Here is a 12,099-nt window from a genome sequence, read left to right as displayed (position 1 = left end):
CCATCATCTAGACATTTACCAAAATAATTTTTAACTATTACAAAAAAATGTATTCTTTGCTACTATCTTAAGTTTAAATAAATAAATAACTATTTAATCTTCTTCCCCTATTTTGTGTTCAATTCTTTTTGATCAAATTTTATTTTTTATTTTATCTAAAAAGCTGCATCCAACGTTTCGCCCAGGTTGTTGGACTTTCAAGGCTACAATACAGTGTAATTAATATTTTAATACAAACTGAACCACGATTGAGCCTTTAATTAATTTAAAAAATTAAGTAAAAAACCATCAACTATACTAAGTACCATCCTTTTCGGGAAATTATTTTGCAATTATGGAATAAGCTTTCATGCCAATAGAACCCCATAATCATCCACCATGGCAAGTCCACTAGAACACTACAGCAATGAATTTAAATTTTTGTATTTTCCGCTTCAATATCTACCGCACTGACGGAACAATTTGGCGATCTTATCCTGTTAACAGGATCTATCTATCTATGTCTATCTACGAGTTATCTGAAACGCCTTTATATATGAATGTGGCTGTAATAGAAAAACAAATTTGAATATTTCGGTGTATTTAAACTACTAAATGCATAATCAAAGGGATTATAGAAATATGACGTCACGTTTTACGTTTTTTACTTTCACTTTTAAGTCATACTCCTCTAATTGTTTACCAAATTTAATTGGCATCGGGCAAAGCGCTCGATCATTAAAAGTAAGCACTAACAAGCATTTATATAAAACTAAACATAAATCTAGCTGTGGAAGTATGAGATAATTTAGATAAAAAAAATGCATTAGTTAACAAAAAAAATATTATATACTGGTGACACAACGCGTACTGTAAATAATACGTAATACAAAGTACAGGCGTATAATTACGTAACAGCTTACTCGGTTATCTACTGAAAATGGAAGATATTCAATTATTCCAAACTTTGGAATCTTAAACTAACAAAAGCTCTCTGCCATTTTACATCAGTTACATCAACAAACCCGTACGTAAATGTTTTCGTTGTGTCAATCAAAGTTGAGAAACAACTTTAAAACTTTACGCTGTTGTTCTTCGTTCAACAAACCATAGAATTCAACAAGTACTGTTGTGTAAACGTTTTAGAAATATCTTTGGTGTTTATACACCTATCAACATCAACTTTCTTTGTCTGCCTACGATTTCTTAAGATACACTTCAACATCCTCGACGTATCCTGAGCCTGAGGAAAGATGTCTTTTAAGTTCCTTCACCGTCTTGGAAGAACAACAGCCAGAATCACACAACTTGTTTGATAAACTTTACATTACATAATGTAAATGCTAATATATAACCGCTGCTGTACAATGCACTGCTAGTACATAAATGTTTTTCTTTTTTGTCACAATACTGTGCAGATATTTAGTAAATAGTTTCATTTCATTCAATTCAACAGAAAATAAATACATTAAAGTTCTTGTTTCCAAGTAGATAAAAATTTATTCAAAACTAAGTATCACGTCAACTAAAATTGTAGATACATAGTGAAAAATTTTTGGGTGGTAGTAAATGGCTAGAAACGTTAGTAAGAACCATAAAGAAACTGTCACTTTCATCAAAAACGTATTCTTAGTCAAGGAGAAGATAAGGACTTTTATGTATAAGGGCATCTTTGAACTTGAAAGACCCTTTTCATAGATTACAGGAAATAAGGGATCAGTTGAAATCTCCGCTCGAAATATATAGGCTTATGTATGTATATATAGGTGCTTTGCTTTGATAACTTATTTGGCCTTGCTTCGTTGTATGAAACCACATTGACTGCTATAGAATTACAATCTTACCCTCACTTTTATCTTCAATTTAATTATTTATCTTTAAATATAAATTCCTGTACTTGACCTCTCACAAAAATGTTTATTTACTGTAAAAGTTACCGGAAATGTATGAAATCTATGAATCGTATACAATTCCTAGGCACTGTATACAATTCCGAGGCTATTTAGGAAATCGATAAAATACTATTTCAAAGATTTTTTAATACACATATATCTTGAGAAATGTATGAAATTCCGATATTGTACTAGGAAATGTATAAAACTAACGCTTTCTGTGACTAAAATGAATAAAACACGTTAGTAAACTGAGAATCAGAGTTTTCTGTGAATACAATAAATGACCTGATCGGATTACGCAACATCTTCCCTTCGTTTCGCTCTCCCCGCGTACCCATTTACATCCTAAATGTAATACATNTCTGACTAGTCAGTATATATATTCCAGGCATATTCACTGCCAAAAGTCAGTTAAAAATTTTCCATATTATTCGTTATTTCTTATTTTATTCAAAGTTTTTGGTTAAATTCCAAATTTTCTCTCAAACCGTATACTTTTCTAATTTTATGTACTTTTGTATCCGATTATGTCACCCAAACATCCTTAAATGAAATGCGAAGATTAGTTCATGATAGGAAAGAGTGGAGGTGCATGTCCAACCAGTCTTAATACAGTATAATAATAATGATGATGATTACATATTTAAAAGCTCAATTAATTTGATTAAAGTCGTTATCATCATAGGCTCGTCAGTCGAATGACTATTCGTGAACAACAATCTAATCTAAGTCTTCTTCTGGCCGTCTTTACTCCTAGCCTGATCTCTAACTAGCCCTTCGTGTCTCAGAAGGTGTCCTACCAACCTACCATCCTATCGTCTCCTCTACCTCTTTTTTGCAAATAGGTCTAAGTAATAAGTTATAATATTTATATTCCAATATTTTAGTTATTTCAATAAGTAAGTACTTAGATCTTACCTGTCAATTTATTGTTTAATGGTTAATTAGGCAGTAATTTAAGTTCCTTCATATTCAAAAGTTTGCAATTGCCTATCTTGACACTAAAACGGTAAGTTTATTGTTAGCACTCAAAGTATGTTATTAAATATTTGAAAATGAAATTTTGCTTTTCAATCCCATATTTTGAATTTCTTTAAAATAATTTTTGTTTTCGTTAGCGGCTGTGTTACCCAATATTTTGTGATTTTTTTAAAGATCAGCTTGCTTATTAAGCAGACTGCAGTAGGTACGAAAAAAATTCCCATTACAAGTTCTAATGAAGACCCAAAACCAAGCCAGAACGTTTACCAAATAAACGAAATTGACACAAAATACATGCTCGAGCCTACTTCGTAAACTGATCGCAAAATAAACACAATGATAAAATATATTGGAACAAAGTTTATATGTATTACGCTTACAAATTTAGGGAAGTGTACAAGTCACATATTCCTTGCCACTGCATAAATTGCTTATGAATAATACACTAGCTTTCATGTTAATTGCTGACCGATTCGCGAGCATAGAAGTAATTTCATTTTTTTTAAGGCTTTCCGACCCTGTGCTACCCTCTGTTTTATATTTTTACTAATGCTCTTTCCGTCCTGACTTATCTGACTTCCCAGGTACCTAAAATCAGCCACTTCTTCTAATTATTCGTCTCATACATATTCACACTTTCCCTACTTTTTCTTCCCTTGCACACCAATATTTTTGTTTTACTTTTATTTATTTATATTCATACAATACTATTTTGTCATTACTGCTTCCATTTTAGTTAAAACTGTCCCTAACTCCTCCCTGTTACAGTTGCCCTGTCTTTAATAATGCTGGTCGCGTTTTCTTTTAGAAATAATAATAATAATGGCTTATTTATTACAAAAGAATTGTTTCTCACTTGAAATAATAATCACTTTGGTCGCTTTTAAAATCCAAGAATTTGTACAAAGTTTAAAATTTTAAGAAAACATAAGTAATTAACCAATCGATATGATCATTATTTTAGCGACTAAGTTTATCATAAAATTGTTTTATTCCAATTTCAATATCATTCTACCATTTCAATATGAATCACTCTAGGTTTACATCTTAAATATTGATTGTTTGGCTCAATCGAAATCTCTAATGACTTTCAAAATAAAAAGCAACTTTTCCTTTTGTAATTATCTGTCCAAAAAAGTATTTTATTCTCTCGTACTCGTGTTATTTTTAGGATTACTTCAGATTCAAAAAATATTCGCTAGGTAGCAGAAAAAAAAATAAAGTTGATTTATAGTCGACAGATACTCTCATATATGTATTATTAGCTTCTTAGAACGGTGTCAACAATCCTGTAGGATAAAGACATTTCCTCTGACGCTGATAAATGATGAAATAAGGGAATTCAGGAAGTATTCGCAAAACGTATTTTTTTAAGATTAAACATTAATAACGTTAAAGTACCCGGATAATGTTACCAATCAATATTGAATTCTTGTTAAACAGCAACATGTCTCTTCAATCAATAATAATTGATGTGGTCGATATGGCAATTTTATCCAGAAAGTTTTTATACGAATGAAGAATAGAATTTATCGTTTTAGTTCAGTCATTTGTTAATTACAGTTTGAAACAAATTTTTATCTGACGTATTAATATACCAAAACAGATATTGCGGGTGGATTTTAACCAAAAGCGATAACCGACTCCTTGGCATACAAACACAATCTACTCATAAAAATGCATTATTGATCTACGTTTTATATCAAAGTTTAAATAACAATTATAGACACAATAAACAGCTTTCAAGCATGTCCCAATTATTAATTGATAGATATCTGTTTCTAGAAAAGGTTAGAAGCGTTCGAAATATAGTGTTACAGACGAATAATGAGGATACCGTGTATAGAGAAAGTTAGAAATGAAGAGGTATTAGAAAGAGTCGGAGAACAGAGGACTCTACGGAAGTAAAGTAAGAAATAGGAGAGATAGGTTAGTAGGACACCTTCTCAGGCATGAAGGTCTAGTCAGAGATATATTAGAGTCAGAACTTTACAATGCACTTATAAAACTGTTTTTTTATGCACCGATGCATTTTTAAAAATAAATTGATCTCATGTTCACAAAATTTGCACACGATCTCACAAATCAAACGCAGAAAACCACATCTCGATCCGCACGAAATTCGAAGGTTCAGTGCTTTCTTTCCTCTACTACATTTCCATCAACAGATCACAAACTTTTCAACCCACCCTTAGTAATGTTAATGGTAAAATATTTTAAGATAATTGCATTCATATTTTTGCCAACACAACGGATGAATATCGTTTTCCTAACCAGCATAAAAAAGTTTGAACATAAATTTCAAGGTTTTGCGATTGTTTCGTGGTTTGTTCACTCAACTTTTTTCTTTTCTTTTAAAAAAATGTACGATACCTAGCTAAATAAAACTTAATACAGTTTTGTAGCATATTTGATAAGGTAACTTTTTGAAGCGACTGCTTCTGGTTCAGAAAATTGAATGATAAAATAGGTTTGAAAATAAAACTGTCCGCGGTTTCGAAACTTTGCATACGAAATGATCGTCCAACTTATAAATCTACAGAAATAGATAAAGGTGAAGTGTCTGCTTGTTATATCGAAATAACTACCCTTTTTACTTTGTTATGACACAAACTACCTTTTTGTCAATATCTACCTTTTTTTAATGCACTAACATAAATACTACCTTTTGCTAAACTTAGCTTTCACATGAAAACAAAAAACGATGGGAAACATATTTTGATAACGACGCCAAATAGAAGCAAAGGCCATGATAAAATAAGAGTTGGGTTTTTAAACAAACAACAACGTTTGACAAAATATTTGCTCGAAAAGACGAAACGTTGGTATTGGTTTACTACACGAACTCTATTTTGCCCTTATCCTGGATTTGACTCTGCAATATTATCTAAAACAAGGGAAACAAATGGAAATTGAGTAATTAAAAATTATCTAAATATTGACTACTAAAAGCGTAGTAATTTTACCTCGCACAGCAAAAACCAATTAAATCTGTTTTCATACAAACAAATGCCGCAAGCGGCAATCGATACTACTACCAACATTTTTCCTGAACAAAGACTGCACGACAAAAGGAACTTCTGGAAAGTTTCCAGAAACAAATAAATCGCTAAATATTAGAAAATTTGTTAATTTTTTTTAACTAAAACATCAATTTCTTTAATTTACATGCTAATTAACTTTAATTCATTTAATTTAAAAATATGTAGGTATTACTTATTCACCATTTCGGAGAATGTAGAATACTACGCCGTCGTCAATCAACTTTGGTTATTTGTTGATTACAATTCCCTTCGCATCCACCATCATTAATTTTAGTGACACCATATTACATACATACAATTGTCATTTACATATGTAAATCATCTTAATCAACTTTTGCAATGGCAAATCAAATTCAGGAAGGTTTGGCATAGTTTACAAAACGATAAAAAAAAGTGTTGTCAGTGGATTACCGATTTTGAATTATCCAGTGATAAAATTCCATCTTGAATCTCTACATTTGCTGTGTATAAATAAATTAAATTTGCACATAATTTACCCTGTTTTTTTCTATTGATTAATAAAAAATTTAATTGGGTTTTTAAAAAGCGCATTTTTAAAAAACATTTTACAAAATTCAAATAAATTACCTTTAGAACAAATGTTCCAAAAAGAAAATTATAAATATTATTAAATATTTAGTGCGGTGAAGTGAATTACGAGAAAGAGCATTTGCACCCCGTATAAATTATTAAAAGTGTAATTTAATTTTATTTACGTAACAAAGTTTTTCTATCAAGGCTTCTCCTGTTAAGACATAATAAAAGTCATGGGTTTACTATAAGTAACTGAAGAATGGAATAAAAGTACAATAATCTGGCTTCAATTTTAAGGTTGGAAAACGGAACCCTTACAGGATCACCCGTGTGTCTGTCACAATCAATTTGCTTCGAATCTACCAGACCGATTAAGTTGAAATTTAGTACACATATGAATTTCTGTGACCCAAACACGGACACATAAGGTAATTTTGAACATGAAGATTATTTTTCGGGGGGCCAATAGGAAATGGACGACTCCCTCCGCCTTATCTCCGAAACTACTGAACCTAAAATTTTGAAACAAATACAGAAAATGTTTCTTTACTTATAGATTACAGGAAATTAATAAGAAATCTGAACATAATATTGTAAATCTTTCAACTAAACAATATTTACAGTTTGAATGCAGTGAATGGGGAACTTGTTTTGTTTTCCACTACAATGTTAAGTTGGTTCTCGGATTAGGGTTCCGCACGTGCGAATGAAAAACGGAAGCCTCACAGGTTCACTAGTGTGTCTGTCCTGTCCGTCTTTTAAAGTACAAAATAGTATGCACCAACCAAATTTCAATAAATCTAAAATTAAAACAATCATTTCTTCCTTTTTAAATCGAAGCTAATAGGGCGAATAATGTTTTTATATTTATTTCAAAACTACAGCAGCTTTTCAGCGATGCTGGAAGTGATTCCCAATAATTGAGCGTTGGCAAACCTTATTCACTCTATCCTATCCGCTTTGTAACGGCTTTGAGTGAGCCATAATACATTGTAGCTACTTTTAAATGTTCATAGCTCAAATTTTACGACATGATTTATTACAAAATTTATATTATGGTCAGCTCTTTTTAGATATGTGATTCAGAAGCGCCAGCATTTTCCTTAAGTAATAAATTTCCTTTATATCTAAGAAAAGACCTTTTCCATTATTGCTGACCAATTAGTAATTACTAGACTACCACTAATGGCAAATTTTTATTATTCACGAAATTCATTTCTTTAATACTTTTAAATAGCATTGGCAATTTTCGTTGGTTATAATATATGTATAGGTGAATAACACTTCATAATGATTGTGCAAAGTGAATCATCACTTAAAGTTCCCACACGCAAGCTTTCGTGAAGCTAGTTTTATTCGACATAAAAGGAAGTTTAAATAAAAAGCATTATAATATATTGTATAAATGTCACATAAACCAATTAAGAATGGCTTTGTAAAAGCTATACATTAATTTTTCGCTATAAGCCCCTCTACTAACTAGTACATTTTCATCTTCATTAATTAGCCGTTTAAGTGCTTTCCATAATTAAAAGTTATTTTATTAATTCCTTTATTCAGCATTCTTTTAAAGAGCAGGAATGCATTTATACCACTAATGAAGTAATTAGTTCATCCTTCGACCTGCGTTAATGTTGTGCATTGAAAAATCAGATAATGGAAAATTGTTTCATGTAACCTGTTTTTCAGAAGCGTGTTCATTTCCGGGTATTATGAAAAAACTGAAGGTTTGTGGATAACTAATAACTTTGGGCTAAAATATCTTTTCAGTAATTTTTTTTTTTTGAAAAGGTATATTCTAACAAAAAAATTCAATGAACCAGAAGTGAGATTCATGAAACTAATATTGAACAAAAAATGTCGTAGTTTTCTTATACATATAGGTAAATGTAAAGTTTATTAATAGAAATATTGAAAAAGTCCCTTAAGTCAAACAGTTTAGAAATTTTTTTTGTCGTCAAACGACCGAATTTGTAATGCTTCTGAGAAAAACTATCCATTTCTTGGTCTAAAATTTTCCAAAATAACAGGAAAGAAAACTTTGAAATGTAGAAACCTTAAAACACAAATGAATGTGATTTGAAGGAATGGACTGGATATTTCATAAAAACAAATTTTTAAAAAAGAAACACAAAAACTTTGAGGATTTGAAGTCTTTTGTTAAATATCTTCATTTTTTAGCCCCAAAAAATTAAAACACAAACGTCTAACTGAACTTTTTGGTGAGGGAAACGTATACAATATAAATGCGAGTATATTTAACATTTACTAAGTTAATGTAATGAATAAATAATTTCTGAAATACAGAGGAAGACGAATAACTGAAGTTAGTTCATGAAGTAACGGACCACATAAATCCCTGCTCTAGCGCCTGTTCCCCATTTATTGTTGAAGTTTATAGAAGTGTTTAATTAGTCATCATTACTTATGCTTTATTTGTTAACAACTACAGCATCTCAGATAGTTTTGACTTACTATTTATTAGAAATATAGGTAGGTATTATTTATTGAAAAACAAATTATTGAAGAATCTTTTTATGTACATTTTAATTTAATTATTTTTTAGGTACGACATAATTAGTACAGAAAAGGCTTCGTATTTTGGGTTTAGTTACGGTGTATATTTATAAAAACAAAAAAAGCATTTAAGTTCAAAATGCGTTAGTTGTAATAACCATAATTAAAAATAAAGGAATTTAAAAATGTTAATGTGGTATGTACGTATTTTCCGATTTATTTTTATAAAACGCTCTATCTGTTACATTTTAAAAGAAAATATATTAAATTTTCGTTCACGACTTCGAGCTATTCTAACAAAATAATTGCCAATTTAACTCTAAAGATAGCATCAGACAAAAGTACCTTACGATCATCGAAAACAGAAAAGTCATTTTTTAATATAAAATAAAAATAATCATTAGTAAATGACTTCAATCTGAGAGAATTTATTAATATTAAAACATGATCACTTAACTCAATCTGTTGTTAACAAATTGTTTGAAATTTTTGAATACAGAATGAGATAACTGCATTTTATACAACTTCCAATTAAAAAAGTTTAGGAAAGTTTAAAACATTATAATAAAAACTGACCTCTTGTCGATTGCAGTGATCCATTCCATGTCGTTTTACCAGAAGGTTTCTGTAATAAACACAAAAAGTTTCAATTTCCTTTTAATTAACTTAAGAATAGATTATTTTGCGTAAAAATTTTCACATATCCGACAAGGAGGCTAAAGCACGGAAAATCTAAACAGCTACTAAAGAGACGGCGGAAAACGCGCGTATTCTGGTACTGAAGAAACGCAGTTGGCCAGGACATCGCGCAGGACAGCGCATATTACCTGAACAGGATATGTGAAGGATAATGACAGGTAAAGCGAGTCGTTAGTTCTCTCTCTCATCAGTTGAAGACTGTTGCTTACATTTACTTGTGTATTCTTAACATGTTTAACTTCCACAAACACACTTCGTATAGTCCCGAAAGAGTGAGATAAATAGCTCTCTTTTAAGACATCATTTGTCCAAAACATTGACATTTAGAAAATAACAAGAAGTTTCGAAAAGAAAAGATGCAAAAGTGTTTCACAGTTTGACTAAATAATCGTATAGTTCATAAGAAAATCTTACATCAATCACATCGATAATAATTTAAGGAAATTGATTAAGAATATAGGGTGTGTTCCGAAATATAACCCGGTATACTGGCCAATGCTGATGACGTCGTGAATCGACGCCATACTGTTGATTCGTTCCGAAATATACTGGCCAGTGCGTTGACGTCTAATTGACGCCATATTGAGAATTGTGCTCGTTTACAACAAATTTGCTCCAAAAGTTATTAACGTTTATTACAATAAAATATTGTCCAAACTCTGAAGCACACACGCCCGTTTGACATACTGTTACGACACACTTGTTTCATCAGTACAATATGGTGGCACACCAGTACAACATGGCGTCGATTCATGACGTCATCAGCACTGACCAGTATGCTGAGTTATGTTTTGGAACACATCCATAATATACCTAAAATAGACAACTAAAATAAATTAGGTGTTTAAAAATTATTAATATGTATAGGTAAAATAGACAGAAATTGTAAATAACACAAACTTTAAGATAATTTAGTAGTAAATAGTGTTTCTTATTTAAATGAAAATAATTATGACATTAACATAAATTTTAAAAAGTTTCTTACCAAAAATAATTCTGTTAACCTCTAATAAAAGACACCTTGCACAAAAAACAAAAACCGTTTTGTAAAAGATAACGGAATTGGCAAAAGCTTCCGCAGCTGGTAGATGAACTGCTTCTGTTCTTTTTCATGTCTAAAGGCATCGAAGATGGAAGGACCTCTAAGAAGCTACTCGAGCTAGCGAAACGTTAGGAAGCAATTCCAACACACGATAGCCTTTAGATCCGAATCAGAACAGCATCAGATAACGAAATTATTAGAATATTCGCTCGCGTTGATCTCCTAAATAAGTGTCAAAGATCATCAACGACCACATAAAACTAATTTTTCTATCCCTTGGGAACAGTATTTTTTTGTAGATAAAAGGTACCTTGCGTCCTTTTCTGTGCTTCTGACAATACGCCTACAAAATTTCATGATGATCGACTGACTAGTTAAGGCGTGAAATGGACCACATAAAACTAATTTTTCTATCCCTCGGGAATGGCATTTTGTTTTATAAAAAGTAGCCTATCTCCTTTTCTGTACTTCTGACAATGTGTCTACAAAATTTTATGAAGATCAATTGAGTAGTTAGGGAGTGAAATCGACCATATCAAACTTTCTTTCATCTCTAGAGAACAGTATTTTTTCTGTATAAAAGGTACCCAATATGCTTTTTTGTATCTCTGAAAATGCGTGTACAAAATTTCATGATGACCAGTTGAGCCGTTAAGGCGTGAAAAGCTAACAAACAAACAAATTTGCATTCCCAATTATATCAGTTGATATTGTGGCAGGCGCCTCCACCAAAACGAAAAAATTGTCCATTTTTGTTAATAAATATTGATCGACTCATGGCAAAATTCATATATTAAAAATTTAGTCCATGCACTTGAATTGTACATTCCCTTCCCTAAATATCCTTCTAATCGCCTGATCAGGACTAGGGATGAACGTTAGCACAAACAAACTTATCGTCCAGTTATCTACTTACACAATGCTCTCACTTGATTTTGTTGTTTTCTAGATTTTATTGATAAAAGACGAAATAAGTATAATCACGTATATATTTTTATTTTTCTTTTAACCGATTTCAACTTTCATCTATTAATCAAAAAGGGTTACTTAATATGAAAGCAACGACTGGGAATTTTTTTCGTCAATCTTCTCATTATTAAAACTTACTTATTTACTTAAGGATGTTTGGGAGGTATGTCAAAATGCTACGAGACAAATAAAAATTTGGAAGAACGTTCCTCATTCAATTCTAAAACTCCTGTAAAAATTACAAATCCATTCACTAAACCGTCAAAAAGTTATTGAAATTTTATACGTCATTTTATGGAGATTCGTTAACCGAACAGATAAAATTTATTTTTATTAACAGAGAAAAAGCTACCAGAAATTTCAAACTTTTATAATAAGTAACTTGAACTCTGGAGAATCACTTTAGCGTAAGGTTATTCAAATTCACTAAATGGTTATC

At 30.9% G+C, this 12,099-nt stretch overlaps 1 protein-coding gene across 2 annotated transcripts in view; it reads right to left on the bottom strand.

Annotated features, from left to right (window-relative positions):
* LOC108744558 (rap guanine nucleotide exchange factor 4-like) overlaps nt 1–9,699 on the bottom strand; it is a 167,688-nt gene extending 157,989 nt beyond the window's left edge. The window contains exon 1 of one of the 2 annotated variants that reach the window (XM_018480392.2): nt 9,527–9,699. In XM_018480392.2, the coding sequence (XP_018335894.1) occupies nt 9,527–9,555 (29 nt within the window). In that variant the 5' untranslated portion in view covers nt 9,556–9,699. The remainder of the gene's footprint in view (nt 1–9,526) is intronic. The other variant, XM_018480394.2, reaches the window with a different exon arrangement.
* Nucleotides 9,700–12,099: the final 2,400 nt, after the last annotated feature.

Source organism: Agrilus planipennis, unplaced genomic scaffold (assembly GCF_000699045.2).
Source record: "Agrilus planipennis isolate EAB-ADULT unplaced genomic scaffold, Apla_2.0 scaffold28, whole genome shotgun sequence".
In the NCBI taxonomy this organism is placed as follows: Eukaryota; Metazoa; Arthropoda; class Insecta; order Coleoptera; family Buprestidae; genus Agrilus; species Agrilus planipennis.
This window is presented reverse-complemented; position numbering and strand designations above follow the sequence as displayed.